Source organism: Oncorhynchus clarkii, unplaced genomic scaffold, assembly GCF_045791955.1.
Source record: "Oncorhynchus clarkii lewisi isolate Uvic-CL-2024 unplaced genomic scaffold, UVic_Ocla_1.0 unplaced_contig_3474_pilon_pilon, whole genome shotgun sequence".
Classification (NCBI taxonomy): domain Eukaryota; kingdom Metazoa; phylum Chordata; class Actinopteri; order Salmoniformes; family Salmonidae; genus Oncorhynchus; species Oncorhynchus clarkii.
Genome location: NW_027258606.1, coordinates 10,001 through 29,534, shown reverse-complemented (window position 1 = coordinate 29,534; position 19,534 = coordinate 10,001). Strand labels below are relative to the sequence as shown.

At 44.3% G+C, this 19,534-nt stretch overlaps 1 protein-coding gene across 1 annotated transcript in view; it reads left to right on the top strand.

The window, feature by feature from the left end:
• Positions 1 to 7,300: 7,300 nt before the first annotated feature.
• LOC139397475 (ephrin type-B receptor 3-like) overlaps positions 7,301 to 19,534 on the top strand; it is a gene marked incomplete at its 3' end in the record, with an annotated part of 20,477 nt that continues 8,243 nt past the window's right edge. Inside the window, exons 1-2 of the mRNA XM_071144175.1 lie at positions 7,301 to 7,361; positions 15,027 to 15,732. Coding sequence (XP_071000276.1) covers positions 7,305 to 7,361; positions 15,027 to 15,732 — 763 coding nt within the window. The remainder of the gene's footprint in view (positions 7,362 to 15,026; positions 15,733 to 19,534) is intronic.

Below are 19,534 nucleotides of genomic sequence, written 5' to 3'. Positions count from 1 at the left end.
TGGGTCAATAATGGTGGTTTTGCCTCTACCCCCTCATTCCCTCTTCCCCTTTGTTCTTTGTATAAGAAGCCTGGTTGTTTAAACACGTCACTGCGTTTAAGAGGTTTGTATAACCCTGGATGCTGTGTGTGTGTGTATATGTGTGTGCCTGCTTGCCAGCGTGACTGTGTGTGTCCTTGTGTTTACGTGTGCATGTGCCCGTGTCAGTTCTCTTTCCTTTATCCTTCATGTTTCACCGTGTTTACATCCTCTGTATATGAACCAGGGTCAGTGATGTACTGATGTGTCCTCTTCCCCACCTCTCAGTGCTGATCCAGAGCTGAACTACATTCTAAATAACACCTTTTTGACCAGAACAGTACAGATGGTTGGAAGAAATTGTTCCTCTGATCAGACTTACTGTAGCGTCCATCATTCTAGTCACTAGGAGTAAAAGCTTCACGTGAAGAGAGTCAATTAAGAGATGGAAATGGTGATGTAGAGAAAGACAAAGAGAGAAAGAAAGACAAAGAGAGAAAGAAAGAAATAAAGACAAAGAAATAAAGACAAAGAGAGAAAGAAAGAAATAAAGACAAAGAAATAAAGAGAAAGAAAGAAAGAAAGAAAGAAAGAAAGAAAGAAAGAACATAATGGATAGCTGGATTAATTGCATAAAAGCAATGATCCATCTGTGAGTTCCGATGAGCTCTCTGATGGGCTCTCTGATGAGCTCTCTGATGGGCTCACCGATGAGCTCTCTGATGAGCTCTCTGATGAGCTCTCTGATGGGCTCTCCAATGAGCTCTCTGATGGGCTCTCTGATGAGCTCTCTGATGGGTTCTCCGATGAGCTCTCTGATGGGCTCTCCGATGAGCTCTCTGATGGGCTCTCTGATGAGCTCTCTGATGGGCTCTCTGATGGGTTCTCCGATGAGCTCTCTGATGGGCTCTCTGATGGGCTCTCCAATGAGCTCTCTGATGGGTTCTCCAATGAGCTCTCTGATGGGCTCTCTGATGAGCTTTTTGAAGGGCTCTCTGATGAGCTCTCTGATGGGCTCACCGATGAGCTCTCTGATGGGCTCTCTGATGAGCTCTCTGATGGGCTCTCTGATGAGCTCTCTGATGAGCTCTCTGATGGGCTCTCTGATGGGCTCTCTGATGGGCTCTCCGATGAGCTCTCTGATGGGCTCTCTGATGGGCTCTCTGATGGGCTCTCTGATGAGCTCTCTGATGGGTTCTCCGATGAGCTCTCTGATGGGCTCTCCGATGAGCTCTCTGATGGGCTCTCTGATGAGCTCTCTGATGGGCTCTCTGATGAGCTCTCTGATGGGCTCTCTGATGAGCTCTCTGATGGGCTCTCCGATGAGTTCTCTGATGGGCTCTCTGATGGGCTCTCCGATGAGCTCTCTGATGGACTCTCTGTTGGGCTCTTCGATGGACTCTCTAATGGGCCCTTTGATTGGCTCCCCGATTGCCACCTCAGAATATGTGGTTTTTACTGCACTAAATGTGCATGTAAGTTTGTCTCGCTGTCCCAAAGACAACGGCCACAGTTCATGTGCTACTCTGCTTAATGACACCATATTTAATAGTGTTAGTCTATACATGTTTGACCCTCTGTTGTTCTCACCCTCAAGCTTTCCCCTCTGAGATTGTGTTGTCCCATAGTAGAACTTCAACAGGAAGTTTGAAAGGTTAAAACGGGATACAGGAGGCGATACGATGGAAGAGCCATTTTGACCTGTGTACAGTTATTGTTTTGTAGGTTTTTTCAAAACTTTTGCGTCTGGTAGTTTAGTCAGGGCCATTGCAGAGCTTGCCAGCGTGGTTTTGGAAAAGGCTTTGCTGTTTTGTTTTGGTTTTGAATACGCCTCTCTCTCTCTCTCTCTCTCTCTCTCTCTCTCTCTCTCTCTCTCTCTCTCTCTCTCTCTCTCTCTCTCTCTCTCTCTCTCTCTCTCTCACGTTAGTGGTGTTTGCTCTCTGTGCAAAACCTTTTTATGCCACGGCCCTGAAAAAAACCCAACGTTGTTTGTCTTGTCTTTCATTTTGTATGGAAGTAGATAGGGCTCATAGTGATAGTATTGCATTTCCATAGTGAGGACGAACAGACTCACTGTGTGCCTTCACTGTTTCCCCGGCGCCAGTACCTCTCTGATTCAGAGGGGTTGGGTTAAAATGTGGAAGACACATTTCAGTTGAATACATTCAGTTGGACAACTGACTAGGTTTCCCCCTTTCCCCTTCTGACCTGAGCCCCCCCCCCCCCCTCCCTTTCTGGTTTTGGGGTCCGGGTTATAGAGGGGTCAGTGTGACACTTTTGTGCCCCCGTTGATTCAGGATTGCCTCTTCATCGCAAGGCACAATGAAGGGCGTAGTCGACAGGCCGAGAGCTCAAACAAAACAGAACCTTCTGCTACACACATACTCCTGTCCTGAATGGTCAGTGGCTACTGAGTCAGGCCTTCCACTCACTGTCTGTGTTTGTGTCTATCACACACTGTCATTATGTAGGCGAGGTCAGCAGTAATGAGACAGTATTTGCTGTACATTACCTGTTTTAATAGACTAGGTACTACGGTTTAAACGGGCCATTTTGTACCTCATCATCTCCCTGCGTGTTGGCCGGCTTTTAAATGGTCTGAAAATAACACAGTGTAACGTTGTGAGTCACAAGAGGAAGGTCTCGCTAAATGGATCAACTGACATACTGACATGATATCATGACATACTGACATAATGACATACTGACATCATGATAAACTGACATAATGACATACTGACATAATGACATCATGACATACTAACATTATGACATCATGACATCATAACATCATGACATACTGACATCATGACATGACATACTGACATCATGACATACTGACATCATGACATCATGACATACTGACATAACATCATGACACACTGACATCATGACATACTGACATCATGGAATGCTGACATCATGACATACTGACATCATGGAATACTGACATCATGACATACTGACATCATGACATCATACATACTGACATTATGATATCATGACATACTGACATCATGACATACTGACATCATGACATACTGACATCATGACATGACATACTGACATCATAACATCATGACATCCTTACGTCATGACATCATGACATACTGACATCATGACATACTGACATCATAACATCATGACATCCTGACATCATGACATCCTGACATCATGACATACTGACATCATGACATCATGACGTCATGACATACTGACATCATGACATGACATACTGACATCATGCCATACTGACATCATGACATACTGACATCATGACATGACATACTGACATCATGACATACTGACATCATGACATGACATACTGACATCATGACATACTGACATCATAACATCATGACATCCTGACATCATGACACACTGACATCATAACATCATGACATCATGACATCATGACATACTGACATCATAACATCATGACATACTTACATCATGACATACTGACATCATAACATGTACACACTGACATCATAACATGTACATACTGACATCATGACATCATGACATACTGACATAATAACATCATGACATACTGACATCATGACATCATGACATACTGACATAACATGTACACACTGACACTATCTCTCAGTCATTGTCACTCAAACCTAATAGGGTGACATTAATGGAACATTTTGGCAGACGCTACTCACAGTGAGAGGTGTTTGGTACGATGAGAGAATATCTGTGTTTGGCAGCATTAGTGTTTCGACACAGTCGGAAAAATGAGACTTTCTGTAGGTCCCTTTTTCATGTCGAATGTCCTGTCAAGAGAGCCAGAGAGAGCGAGAACAGGGAGAGGATGAGAAACATAACATAAATTCAATTCAATTTCAATTTAAGGGTTTTATTGGCATGGGAAACATTTATTTACATTGCAAGTGTGACTAGCAAGCAAGTGAAATAGACAATAAACAAAAGTGAAATAAACAATAAAAAATGAACAGTAAACATTACACTCACACAAGTTCCAAAAGAATAAAGACATGTCAAATGTCACATGATGTATATATACAGTGTTGTAACGATGTGCAAATGGTTAAAGTACAAAAGGGAAAATAAATAAACATAAATATGGGTTGTATTTACAATGGTGTGTGTTCTTCACTGGTTGCCCTTTTCTCGTGGCAACAGGTCACAAATCTTGCTGCTGTGATGTCACACTGTGGAATTTCACCCAGTAGATATGGGAGTTTATCAAAGTTGGATTTGTTTTCTAATTCTTTGTGGATCTGTGTAATCTGAGGGAAATATGTGTCTCTAATATGGTCATACATTTGGCAGGATGTTAGGAAGTGCAGCTCAGTTTCCACCTCATTTTGTGGGCAGTGAGCACATAGCCTGTCTTCTCTTGAGAGCCGTGTCTGCCTACGGCGGCCTTTCTCAATAGCAAGGCTATGCTTACTGAGTCTGTACATAGTCAAAGCTTTCCTTAAGTTTGGGTCAGTCACAGTGGTCAGGTATTCTGCCATTGTGTACTCTCTGTTTAGGGCCAAATACCATTCTAGTTTGCTCTGTTTTTGGTAAATTCTTTCCAATGTGTTAAGTAATTATCTTTTTGTTTTCTCATGATTTGGTTGGGTCTAATTGTGCTGCTGTCCTGGGGCTCTGTGGGGTGTGTTTGTGTTTGTGAACAGAGCCCTAGGACCAGCTTGCTTAGGGGACTCTTCTCCAGGTTAATCTCTCTGTAGGTGATGGCTTTGTTATGGAAGGTTTGGGAATCGCTTCCTTTTATGTGGTTGTAGAATTTAACGTCTCTTTTCTGAATTTTGATAATTAGTGGGTATTGGCCTAAATCTGCTCTGCGTGCATTATTGGTGTTCTACGTTGTACACGGAGGATATTTTTGCAGAATTCTGCATGCAGAGTCTCAATTTGGTGTTTGTCCCTCACAACCATAAAGGGCAATGGGTTCAATAACTAATTCAAGTATTTTCAGCCAGATCCTAATTGATATGTCGAATTTCATGTTCCTTTTGATGGCATAGAAAGCCCTTCTTGCCTTGTCTCTCAGATCGTTCACAGCTTTGTGTAAGTTACCTGTGGCGCTGATGTTTAAGCCGAGGTATGTATAGTTTTTTGTTTGCTCTAGGGCAACAGTGTCTAGATGGAATTTGTATTTGTGGTTCTGGCAACTGGACCTTTTTGGAACACCATTATTTGGTCTTACTGAGATTTACTGTCAGGGCCCAGGTCTGACAGAATCTGTGCAGAAGATCTAGTTGCTGTTGTAGGCCCTCCTTGGTTGGGGACAGAAGCACCAGATCATCAGCAAACAGTAAATATCTGACTTCAGATTCTAGTAGGGTGAGGCCGGGTGCTGCAGACTGTTGTAGTGCCCTCGCCAATTCGTTGATAGATATGTTGAAGAGGGTGGGGCTTAAGCTGCATCCCTGTCTCACCCCACGTTCGTGTGGAAAGAAATGTGTGTTTTTGCAAATTTTATAATATTGTATATTTTTCCCCCCAACACCTCGCGAAAAGGAAGGTTTATTAAAAAAAGGAACGTCTTGCTATTTTACCAGTCAAAGACAAAGCTTGAGGGTGAGCCAACACGCAAACATTTGTTCACTTTTTGGCATCGCGCCGTTCCATCGTCTTTACTGTCTTGTAGAACAGCGGAGTGGTAGGATAATAACAGTTGCTAAATACTGTTTCCCAAGTGCCAGGTAGTAAGATAGTTCATTTATAGTGTTCCCTTCACCTATCTCTCTCTCTCTCTCCTGCCCCCACCCTCTCTCTCTCTCTCTCTCTCTCTCTCTCTCCCCCCCCCCCCCTCTCTCTCTCTCTCTCTCTCTCTCTCTCTCTCTCTCTCTCTCTCTCTCTCTCTCTCTCTCTCTCTCTCTCTCTCTCTCTCTCTCTCTCCCCCCCCCCTCTCTCTCTCTCTCTCTCTCTCTCTCTCTCTGTCTCTCTCTCTGTCTCTGTCTCTTTCTCTCTCTCCTTCTCTCTCTCTCTCTCTCTCTCTCTCTCCCCCTCTCTCTCTCTCTCTCTCTCTCTCTCTCTCCTTCTCTCTCTCTTTCTCTCTCTATCCTTCTCTCTCTCTCTCTCTCTCTCTCTCTCTCTCCTTCTCTCTCTCTCTCTCCCTTTCTCTCTCTCTCTCTCTCTCTCTCTCGCTATGTCTCTCTCTCTCTCTCTCTGCCCCCCTCTCTCTCTCTCTCTCTGCCCCCCCCCCCCCTCTCTCTCTCTCTCTCTCTCTCTCTCCCCCCCCCCCCCCCCTCGGTTTAAAAAAAAAGTAAAGGAAATTCAAGTATATTGACCTCTGTTCTGGGTGAACAGATTTTATTTTGCGCTACTCTGGGTTTATGGCACCCTTATCCAAAAGCAAATCAAAACAAATGGTATTAGTCCCATGAGGTGTAGTCACCTTACAGTGCTGAATACAACAGGTGTAGTAGACCTTACAGTGAAATGCTGAATACAACAGGTGTAGTAGACCTTACAGTGAAATGCTGAATACAACAGGTGTAGACCGTACAGTGAAATGCTGAATACAACAGGTGTAGTAGACCTCACAGTGAAATGCTGAATACAACAGGTGTAGTAGACCTTACAGTGAAATGCTGAATACAACAGGTGTAGTAGACCTCACAGTGAAATGCTGAATACAACAGGTGTAGTAGACCTTACAGTGAAATGCTTTACTTACAAGCCCTTAAACCAACAATGCATTCTGTTCAGGTTATATATCCTCTTAAGGTTTACAACTCCTTACCTCAGCGTGTGTGTGTGTGTGTGTGTGTGTGTGTGTGTGTGTGTGTGTGTGTGTGTGTGTGTGTGTGTGTGTGTGTGTGTGTGTGTCCACAATCACATAATAGTCTCTCAGTGATACTCACATTTTTTTCCCTCTTAGCCCTGTAATTAAATCAAATGAGTAAGACGAGAATATATATATAACAACCATCCACAACACCTCCCGGATTACCCACTTAGGAGATTGTCTTGTTCCTTCACAGCCGTTTCACGCTAACTGATTGTTGTTATGCAACATTTTGTATTTCTTTCTCAGCTAAATTATTTAAATTTCGCAGTTTACTGAGTAGTGACTGTCTTACGTCATCTCCCTGGGTTGGGTTGAGCATGCTGTGGTCCGCTGGGGAAACGTCAATGCTCCTATTCATTATGGTAGAATACTTCAGAAGGAACTGGTCCGTTTTTATGATCTCCCGTTATCTTGGTAACTGTTCAGGGTTTTATTATCTTTGTCTGTGTCGGGTTCCTCTTTGGTTAAAACGTTTCTCTCTTTTCGTCTGATTTCAGAAACATTAATGGACACCAAGTGGGCCACAACTGAGCTAGCCTGGACCGCTCACCCTGAAACTGGGGTAAGTTGTCGGAGTGTGTGTGTTCGATTGCACATGTGTGTGTGTGCCTCTTTGTGTTTCACATCGAAAAGCACAAACCCCTCACCTTTGTGTGGACTCCTGACCTCGATACTCCCTCCCCCAACTACACCCATCTCTTCGTCCAGACCCCCCTCTCACCCCCTCTTCCCCATCTCCTCTGTCCAGACCTCCCTCTCACCCCCTCCCCCATCTCCTCGTTCAGACCTCCCTCTCACCCCCTCCCCATCTCCTCGTTCAGACCTCCCTCTCACCCCCTCCCCCATCTCCTCGTTCAGACTTCCCTCTCACCCCTCCCCCATCTCCTCATTCAGACCTCCCTCTTACCCCTTCCCCATCTCCTCTGTCTAGACCTCCCTCTTACCCCTTCCCCATCTCCTCTGTCCAGACCTCCCTCTTACCCCTTCCCCATCTCCTCGTTCAGACCTCCCTCTCACCCCCTCCCCCATCTCCTCATTCAGTCCTCACTCTTACCCCTTCCCTCATCTTTTAGTCTAGACCTCCCTCTCACCCCTCCCCCATCTCCTCTGTCCAGACCTCGCTCTCACCCCCACCCCCAGCTCCTCTGTCCAGACCTCCCTCTCACCCCCCCCGATCTCCTCTGTCCAGACCTCCCTCTCACCCCCTACCCCCATCTCCTCTGTCCAGACCTCGCTCTCACCCCCTCCCCCATCTCCTCTGTCCAGACCTCGCTCTCACCCCCTCCCCCATCTCCTCTGTCCAGACCTCCCTCTCCCCCCTCCCCCCATCTCCTCTGTCCAGACCTCCCTCTCACCCTCCCCCATCTCCCCTGTCCAGACCTCGCTCTCACCCCCTCCCCCCATCTCCTCTGTCCAGACCTCCCTCTCACCCCCTCCCCCCATCTCCTCTGTCCAGACCTCCCTCTCCCCCGCTCCCCACCACCTCTTCGTAAAACCCCCCACCAGTCCGAGGCAGGATGGTAGAAACATCCTCCTCCTCTCCACCTACCTGTCTAATAACAGAGGGTTGGATGATTGTGTTGTTGATATATTCTCCTCCTCTCCTCCAGACAGACGGTGGTTGTCTCATTCTTCTTCTCTCTCTTTTTGTCTTCTTTTTGCCCCCTGCTGTCTCGCTCGGCAGGACTCCCTTTTCTTTTGTATTTTTATTTATTTACGACGCACGCCCACATTTATTTATCGCAGTGCAATTGTGGCAGATGGTTATTATTTCGGATGGTAATGTGCAGCAGTGGAATGCACTTATTTCTGAGACAGAGAGAGAGAGAGAGAGAGAGAGAGAGAGAGAGAGGAGAGAGGAAGAGAGGGAGAGAGGAGAGAGAGAGAAGGATAGAGAGAGAGAGAGAGAGAGAGAGAGAGAGAGAGAGGGAGAGAGAGAGAGAGAGAGAAAGAGAGAGAGAGAGAGAGAGAGAGAGGGAGAGGGAGAGAGAGAGAGAGAGAGAGAGAGAAAACGGAGAGATGGAGAGAAGGAGAAAGGGAGGGAAGCAACGAGTCCGAATCTGAGTCATTGTCTGTCTTTCTCTCCCTGTGCATGGAGGCCCCCTCTTCCTGTCTTCTACATTTGTCTGTAGCGGAGCTGTCTGTGTGTGTGTCCGTGTGTGCGTGTGTGGAGGGAGGGAGAGTAAAACAGACTGAGCAGCATCTTCTCTCCACATGATATAACAGGCTTAGAGGGTCTAGAGGCAGACACACCAGTAGGACTCAACGTGGTGGTTTGACCTGACAGAGACACACCAGTAGGACACAACGTGATGGTTTGACCTGACAGAGACACACCAGTAGAACACAATGTGGTGGTTTGACCTGACAGAGACACACCAGTAGGACACAACGTGGTGGTGGTTTGACCTGACAGAGACACACCAGTAGGACACAACGTGGTGGTTTGACCTGACAGAGACACACCAGTAGGACACAACGTGGTGGTTTGACCTGACAGAGACACACCAGTAGGACACAACGTGGTGGTTTGACCTGACAGAGACACACCAGTAGGACACAACGTGATGGTGGTTTGACCTGACAGAGACACACCAGTAGGACTCAACGTGGTGTTGCATTGACCTGACACAAATCCAAGTTGACCTTTGTTTGCGTGTGCATGTGTGTGCTGCAGTGTGAAGTGACCATTGTGTGTGTGTGTTGTGTGTGTGCATGTGTGTGCATGTGTGTGTGTGTGTGTTGTGTGTGTGCATGTGTGTGTGTGTTTGCATGTGTGTGTGCATGTGTGTGTGTGCTGTGTGCCGTTTCTCCCCAAACAGATGGAGGGGGAATTCCAAGCTCTAGAGGGGTTAATGGCTTTTACTGGGCTCAGTATGTCTCCAGGGAGATTCCCAGACACAGATAACATGGTGTAGCTAGCGACCAGGATGCCTAGCCTGTAGCCTATAGCATGTAGCCCTTATTTAGCTCATAGCCTTTAGCATGTAGTCTATAGCATGTAGCATTTATGTAGCTTGTAGCCTTTAGCATGTAGCCTTTATGTAGCTTGTAGCCTTTAGCATGTAGCCTGTTGTATTCACTCGAGCTCACATATCTAATGACTTTTGTTAGCATGGTTCTGTTATCAAACTGTGAGCCTACAGACTAGTAAATGCTAGGCACATCATGCTAACTTTTCGAAAAACCTAAGCTTTGAGGATACTAGTGTGCCAACCAGAATGGTTGGGCGGCAGGGTAGCCTAGTGGTTAGAGAGTTGGACTAGTAACCAGAAGGTTGCAAGTTCAAACTCCCCGGAGCTGACAAGGTACAACAAATCTGTCGTTCTGCCCATGAACAGGCTCACTGTTCCTAGGCCGTCATTAAAAATAAGAATTTGTTCTTAGTTGACTTGCCTAGTTAAATAAAGGTACAAAAATAAATGTATATCTAATCCTAGACTACCTGCCTTGGTTGGTATGCAGGTCTGGAGCTAGGTTTAGGTCTTAAGTCAAACCCTCACATACTTTGTCCCTGCTGCACCAATGTCCCAGTGAATCTGAAAGTAACATCTAGAGCCTTTGACTTTTTTCTAGTGTGGACACTATATCACTAAGTCCTACTGAAAATGCATTGTACCGCAGTATAGCATTATAACTATACATATGAGTATTTTTGGGGTTTATTTCTGTTTCTATCTAACCTTTATTTAACTAGGCAAGTCAGTTAAGAACACATTCTTATTTACAATGACGGCCTCCCCCCCTGACCAAACCCGGACGATGCTGGACCAACTATGTGCTGCCCAATGGGACTCACAATCACGGCCGGTTGTGATACCAGCTTGGATTCAAACCAGTGTATATGTAGTGATGCCTTCATGCACCTTAGACCACTGCGCCACTCGGAAGCCCCATGTTGAGTTGGCCTATCGTTTGTACATGGCTGTGCACATTTTATTTCTTAGTTTAGAAACAAAGGAAATGAATATTGAAACGTATGTTGTCATTCCTTTTCAAGTTACCACAGAGTTGACTTGTAAAAGCCATAACTACATTATTATTATTATTAATTTAGTCCAAAATCGATGCCGAAGAACTTGACCCTTTTTCACACAGCAACTCGCTCTCACAGTCTCACGTCAGAGTTAGACGTTCATCCATGTTTCTCAAATGTCACATTTCGAGAGATTTTGAAGACCTCCTATTTCAAAGGTTTAAGTTTAGGCATTTTTCTCCAAATTATTTCAGTTTAGATTTAATTTTTGTCATTAACTCCAAATTATTTAAATTTAGATTTAGTTTAGGCATTAACTCCAAAGTATTTAAGTATAGATTTATTTTAGGCATTAACTCCAAATTTTTTAAATTTAGATTTAGTTTAGGTATTAACTCCAAATTATTTAAGTATAGATTTAGTTTAGGCATTAACTCCAAATTATTTAAATTTAGATTTAGTTTAGGCATTAACTCCAAATTATTTAAGTATAGATTTAGTTTAGGCATTAACTCCAAATTTTTTAAGTTTAGGTTTTAGTTTAGGTATTGACTCTGAAATCTTAAGGTTAGGTTTACGTTTAGGTATTGACTCCAAATGATTTAAGTTTAGGTGTTAGTTTAGGCATTAACTCCAAATTATTTAAGTTTAGGTTTCAGTTTAGTTATTGACTCTGAAATCTTAAGGTTAGGCATTAAATCTGAATGGTTAACGTTAAGTTTAAGGTTTGGACTTTCTATCGATGGATTCGATCTTGCAAGCCTATGGAATGAGATGCATGTCCCATCCCACAACGGCCTAGCAAAATCTAAACCTACTTGATAGTAACAGCGCTCACTGTTGCCCCTAGTGGCCGGTTTCCACGTCATCTCCCGACGTCCCTGAGACATGGATGGACGTCAAATACTGACTTGTAATCACAGGTGACCTGGCTGTTCACACGCCCTACCTAATTCATTCAAGTTTGGTAAGCAAGGATGGCAAGAAGTGTCTGTATTTGTGCTGCACGTGTGGTCTCATGGGGTTGACCTCCACACACACACACACACACAATCTCTCTTTTGTACACTCGGGTGATTTATTACACTGAACTAAATACCCATTGACACTTTATGCTTTCTCTCGTCCCATTGACCTGGCTGGTGATTATCGATTCCCCCCGCCGGTTCCCTCAGATAGCCTGAGTATTAAAGCCTTCTCTGTGGTTTATCCTCAACTAAGCCCCCCCCCCCCCCCCTCTCTCCCTAGGTCTCCAGGGTCCTGCTGGATTAATAGCCTGTCTTCACCACATCCATATTAGGCCTCTAATTAAGAGTCCTCAGCCTCAGAGAGAAAACTTTTCGGAAAAAAAAAACAAATCTGTGTTATTTTCTCACTTTCTCTGTATCTCGGGCAGTGTCAAAGTTTCGGTGGTAAACTCGATTGACCCAGAACAGGGTGGAGAATTGAAGACCGAGGTCAAACATGGCTCTTCTTGTCCATGTTCCAATGACATGCGTTTACTGCTGTTGTGCCCATTTTTGGCTCAGGATGGGTTGTTTCGGAGTTGTTGGTGCGTTGTCTAGTTGGAAGCCTAGTGTATCGGTTGACATTCTTTGCAGTTTTCCCATTTGGCCCCACTTGAAAGGGTTGTTTTGCTTCGATTGACATAATGGTCATAAACATCCTCAGTCGAGTGTAGCCATATATTGAGCAACACATTAAAGTTAAAGTAGTTAAAAATAGACCACGTCTGTTATGGCTGTTCTGTAAATAACACTTTTAGCATTTGCCTATTTGCAACCCCAGTCTCATTTACTCAGTAATCAGAGCTTTTGCCTAGGTAATTCATGTCTTTGGGCTGTAAGATAAATAATTAAGAATGAAAAGAGAAAGATGATGGTAACCTTTTTTGCCGGCTGTAGAGGTAGATGCGATTATTGAAAGTCATTGAAACGTCATTAAAACGTCATTGAAACGTAATTAAAACGTCATTGAAACGTAATTAAAACGTCATTGAAACGTCATTGAAACGTAATTAAAACGTCATTGAAACGTCATTAAAACGTCATTGAAACGTAATTAAAACGTCATTGAAACGTAATTAAAACGTCATTGAAACGTCATTGAAACATAATTAAAACGTCATTGAAACGTCATTGAAACGTAATTAAAAAAAATTAATTGAAACGTCCTTAAAACGTAATTAAAACGTCATAGAAACGTCATTGAAACGTCATTAAAACGTAATTGAAACGTCATTGAAACATCATTAAAACGTAATTGAAACATTGAAACGTCATTGAAACGTAATTAAAACATAATTGAAACGTCATTGAAACGTCATTGAAACGTAATTGAAACGTAATTAAAACGTAATTGAAACGTCATTGAAACATCATTAAAACGTAATTGAAACGTAATTGAAACGTAATTAAAACGTAATTGAAACGTCATTGAAACGTCATTAAAACGTCATTGAAACGTCATTGAAACGTAATTAAAACGTAATTGAAACATTGAAACGTCATTGAAACGTAATTAAAACATGATTGAAACGTCATTGAAACGTCATTGAAACGTAATTAAAAATTAATTGAAACGTCATTGAAACATAATTAAAACGTCATTGAAACGTCATTGAAACGTAATTAAAAAAAATTAATTGAAACGTCCTTAAAACGTAATTAAAACGTCATAGAAACGTCATTGAAACGTCATTAAAACGTAATTGAAACGTCATTGAAACATCATTAAAACGTAATTGAAACATTGAAACGTCATTGAAACGTAATTAAAACATAATTGAAACGTCATTGAAACGTCATTGAAACGTAATTGAAACGTAATTAAAACGTAATTGAAACGTCATTGAAACATCATTAAAACGTAATTGAAACGTAATTGAAACGTAATTAAAACGTAATTGAAACGTCATTGAAACGTCATTAAAACGTCATTGAAACGTCATTGAAACGTAATTAAAACGTCATTGAAACGTCATTAAAACGTCATTGAAACGTCATTGAAACGTAATTAAAAATTAATTGAAACGTCATTGAAACATAATTAAAACGTCATTGAAACGCCATTAAAACGTCCTTAAAACGTAATTAAAACGTCATTGAAACGTCATTGAAACGTCATTAAAACGTAATTGAAACGTCATTGAAACATCATTAAAACGTAATTGAAACATTGAAACGTCATTGAAACGTAATTAAAACATAATTGAAACGTCATTGAAACGTCATTGAAACGTAATTGAAACGTAATTAAAACGTAATTGAAACGTCATTGAAACATCATTAAAACGTCATTGAAACGTAATTGAAACGTAATTAAAACGTAATTAAAACGTAATTGAAACGTCATTGAAACGTCATTAAAACGTAATTGAAACGTCATTGAAACGTCATTAAAACAGAATTGAAACATAATTGAAACGTCATTAAAACGTAATTGAAACGTCATTAAAACGTAATTGAAACGTCATTGAAACGTCATTGAAACGTCATTAAAACGTAATTGAAACATAATTGAAACGTCATTAAAACGTAATTGAAACGTCATTGAAACGTCATTGAAACGTAATTACTTGTGAGGTGGTGACTATTCGGAACCCGGAGAATGAGGTATACAACAGGGCTGTTCGGTTTTTTGGGAAGCGCCGGGCTGACACTCCATCATAATTGTGATGAATTCGCTGTCCCTTTTGTTTTCCTGACTCATCGCTGAGTCACCAGAGATGAAAGGCCGTGGCACGGCTGGAAACAGCACTCCACCTAAATACGCAGACCGGAACGTAGTTGAAAATAACATGCGACTTATCGTTTCTTTCATCTGTCTGTTTCTAATGGTACCAATTCACCTCATTTCTCTCTTCTAGTTGTGTTATTGGACTCTGAGACCAGAACAGACCAGTCTGTCTGTCTGTCTGTCTGTCTGTCTGTCTGTCTGTCTGTGTGTGTGTGTGAGAGAGAGAGTGTATGAGTGTGTGTGAGAGAGTGGGAGATTGTGTGAGTGTGTGTGAGAGAGTGTGTGTGAGAGAGAGTGTGTGTGCGTGTGTGAAGGAGAGTGTTCTGCCAATGTGTTTAGGAATGCATACAGTATAGGACATTTGACCTTTGTTTGACCATAACACTAATATCTATCTTTCTCTCACCCTCCCTCCCTCCCTCCCTCCCTCCCTCCCTCCCTCCCTCCCTCCCTCCCTCCCTCCCTCCCTCCCTCCCTCCCTCCCTCCCTCCCTCCCTCTTTCTCCACCCACAGTGGGAGGAGGTGAGTGGCTACGATGACGCCATGAACCCCATCCGGACGTACCAGGTGTGCAACGTGCGCGAGGCCAACCAGAACAACTGGCTACGCAGTGACTTCATCCCACGCAAAGATGTCCTCAGAGTCTACGTGGAGATGAAGTTCACTGTGCGCGACTGCAACAGCATCCCCAACATCCCCGGCTCCTGCAAGGAGACCTTTAACCTCTTCTACTACGAGTCTGACTCAGACTCGGCCACGGAGACAAGTCCATTCTGGATGGAAAATCCCTATGTGAAGGTGGACACCATCGCACCCGATGAGAGTTTCTCCATGTTGGAGTCGGGAAGGGTGAACACGAAAGTAAGGAGCTTCGGACCTCTTTCCAAGACTGGCTTTTACCTGGCATTCCAAGATCTGGGGGCTTGTATGTCGTTGATTTCTGTCCGGGTCTTCTATAAGAAGTGTTCGACCACCATCGCGAACTTCGCCGTGTTCCCCGAGACGGCCACGGGGGCAGAGGCCACGTCGTTGGTCATCGCGCCCGGAACATGTGTTCCCAACGCACTTGAGGTGTCCGTGCCTCTCAAGCTGTACTGCAATGGGGATGGCGAATGGATGGTTCCCGTGGGATCGTGCACCTGCGCGTCCGGGTTCGAGCCCGCCATGAAGGACACCCAGTGTCAGGGTGAGTGTGACATCAAGGACACTCAATGTCAGGGTGAGTTTTATTTTTTGGGGTGGCCATTTTTTGGGGTAATCACCCAATGCTTTGTGTGTCCCCTTGGGCGTCAGCCATTTTGTTTCAAAATGTCGAATAAATTCAGCCTTACTGATTTTGAAACAAAGAAACCAACAATGCATTAAAAAAAACTGATCATATAGTCAGTGGCACTCTCTCAATTGAGCATCTACCTCCCCTGACTTCGATTGTACCCAGGAGTAGATTCATAAATAAACGTGTTGTCAGTAACCTATATGACACCTGAGCAAAGCTGGACAGATCTAGGAGAGTGAGGTCTGATAGAGAACAGAACAGGTTCACAGAGGTTCACACCAAGATGAATTAAAACAGCAGGCCCGCGGCTCAGATGGAGTGCAGGGGACAGAGAGTGGAGGGGAGGAGGGAGGGAGGGGAAAAGAGGTGGGGGGTAGTGGAACGTTAGACTGGGGGTAGTGGAACATTAGACTGGGGGGGTAGTGGAACGTTAGACTGGGGGTAGTGGAACGTTAGCCTGGGGGGAAGTGGAACGTTAGACTGGGGGTAGTGGAATGTTAGACTGGGGGTAGTGGAACATTAGACTGGGGGTAGTGGAACGTTAGACCTAGGGGGTAGTGGAACGTCTGACTGGGGGGTAGTGGAACATTAGACTGGGGGGGTAGTGGAACGTTAGACTGGGGGTAGTGGAACGTTAGACCTAGGGGGTAGTGGAACGTTAGACTGGGGGGGTCATGTGTCAAATGGAGAACAGGGGAGATGAGAGGCAGGCCGATGTCAGAGTTATCGATTTGCACGGCTGATTGTGATGCGGGGTGTGTGTGTGTGTGTGTTTGTACGTGTACGCGCATGCGTGTGTCAGGCCTTTACATCACGACACCCTGCAGACAGTGAAGGAGATTCAGGAGAGAGATAAACAGAAAGGAAGAGCGTGTAGCTTAGGAATGATCTGGAAGTTTAAGAAGAAAATACATTGAGAGAAACAGGAGTGTTCTTCATGTCGCCAGCTCCCTACAGTGCATGGCATTGAATGTGTGCCCACCTTTTAAAGGGTGTGCGAGTGGGCACAGTAAATCTATTGGCCGGTGCGTGGTTAAAAACTCATTTGTTTGCCTCTGGCAGCTCAAGGGCAAATCCCTGGCGACTGGGCCTGATAAAATGCTCTCTAATCATGTTCACTGGAAACCACAGTGGATAAATCTCCCTGTTGTCTCTCTCTTTTTCCCTATTTACTATTTATCTGTCTATTGCTCTAACTCTCCCTTTCTCTCTCGCGCTCTCTCTCTCTCTTTCTGTCTCTCTCTCTTTCCCTCTCTCTCTCTTTCTGTCTCTCTCTCTTTCTGTCTCTCTCTCTTTCTGTCTCTCTTTCTCCCTCTCCCTGTCTGACTTTCTCTGTTTGTCGACCTGTACATCTCTTCCTCTCTCTCTTTCTATCTCTTTCTCTGTGTCTCTCTCTCTTTCTCCCTCTCTCTCTCTCTGACTGTCTGTGTATGTCTACCTGTACATCTCCCACTCTCTCTCCCTCCCTCGCACTCTCTTTCTCTCTGACTTTCTGTGTATGTCTACCTGCACATCTCTCTCTCTCCTTGTCCTCTCCCTCTTGTATTATTGTTGTATTCCCACTTTCTCTCCTAGTCTAAAGGTCATTGAGCCCTATGCTCAGCATGAGAGGGTAAGAGACAGAGACGAAGATAGTACGGGAGAGAGAGAGGAGGCAAAAAGAGAGGGAGAGAGAGAGAGTGAGTGAGAGAGGGAGAGGGAGAGGGCGAGAGAAAAAGAGAGAGACAGACAGGTAGAGAGAGAGAGAGAGGAAGAGAGAGAGAGAGCAAGAGAGACAAAGAGAGATGGAATGAGAGCGAGAGAAAAAGAGATAGACAGAGAGAGCGAGACGAAGAGAGAGAGAAAGAGAGAGGGAGGGAGAGCGAGAGAGAGAGACAGAGAGAGAGAGAGAGAGAGAGAGAGAGAGGGAGGGAGAGAGAGAGAGAGAAAGAGAGAGAGAGAGCAAGAGAGACAAAGAGAGATGGAATGAGAGCGAGAGAAAAAGAGATAGACAGAGAGAGAGACAGAGAGAGAGAAAAGGTCAACCAGTGAAGAACAAACATCTTTGTAAATACAACCCATATTTTTGCATATTTATTTTCTCTTTTGTACTTTAACCATTTGCACATCGCTACAACAAAGTATATATATATAATATAATATAATATTTCTAATCTCTTTATTCTTTTGGGACTTCTGTGAGTGCAATGTTTACTGTTCATTTTATTTTTTATATTATCTACTTCACTTTCTTTGGCAATGTAAACATATGTTTCCCATGCCAATAACAATAAAGCTCATTGAATTGAATTGAGAGAGAGAGAGAGAGAGAGAGAGAGAGAGAGAGAGAGAGAGAGCGAGAGAGAGAGAGAGAGAGAGAGAGAGAGAGAGAGAGAGAGAGAGAGAGAGAGAGAGAGATCTGCAAAAAACAATCTTGCAGGACGAGCATCTTATCTGACTCCCCCCCCCCCCCCCCCCACACACCCCCTTATGTATGTTAGTGCCCTTCAAACACGATAATTCATAATGAACATGAAAAACAACCAACACACATAGCACAACTAGCATGCTGCTAGCACGTTCATATCTTGACTGGTGGTGTTAGGGGGGAAAAAATGCTGTCGCTTCCTGTTACTCTGGTAGCCATTGCTTTGGGTGATTAATGATTGAAAAACAAACACACTCAGTGATAATGAACAGGGATCAGCAGGCTAATGCAGCTTATGCACCAATATTTAACCTTCACACAGAGGGCAACGGTGATGATCGTGACAAGAACCAGTCCCACAATGCTATCATTGACCTCATTTCCACCAGTTTCCAAATGATACTTTCAACAGGAAGCAAACATAACGAGTAGCAACACGGAAGATGTTGAACCAAAACAACCTTGACACTGACGAGTGAGCTGGCGGATCATGGCTAATCAACATTTGCTCTCTCACCTTCCTCTCCCTTTTTTTTTCATTAACGCACCAAGATGGCTCCATTCATCCTTTAATTAACAGGACAGTTTAGTGAGATATAGAAAGATAGAGCCTCCTGTTGCCTGCGCCGTGCTTTCCTGTGCGGCGTGCTGCCTCCTGACTCATCACCTTTCCTGTGCTGCCTCCTAACTCATCACCTTTCCTGTGCTGCGTGCTGCCTCCTAACTCATCACCTTTCCTGTGCTGCCTCCTAACTCATCACCTTTCCTGTGCTGCATGCTGCCTTCTAACTCATCACCTTTCCTGTGCTGCGTGCTGCCTCCTAACTCATCACCTTCCCTGTGCTGCCTCCTAACTCATCACCTTTCCTGTGCTGCATGCTGCCTCCTAACTCATCACCTTTCCTGTGCTGCATGCTGCCTCCTAACTCATCACCTTTCCTGTGCTGCATGCTGCCTCCTAACTCATCACCTTTCCTGTGCTGCGTGCTGCCTCCTAACTCATCACCTTTCCTGTGCTGCCTCCTAACTCATCACCTTTCCTGTGCTGCATGCTGCCTTCTAACTCATCACCTTTCCTGTGCTGCGTGCTGCCTCCTAACTCATCACCTTCCCTGTGCTGCCTCCTAACTCATCACCTTTCCTGTGCTGCATGCTGCCTCCTAACTCATCACCTTTCCTGTGCTGCATGCTGCCTCCTAACTCATCACCTTTCCTGTGCTGCATGCTGCCTCCTAACTCATCACCTTTCCTGTGCTGCGTGCTGCCTCCTAACTCATCACCTTTCCTGTGCTGCATGCTGCCTCCTAACTCATCACCTTTCCTGTGCTGCGTGCTGCC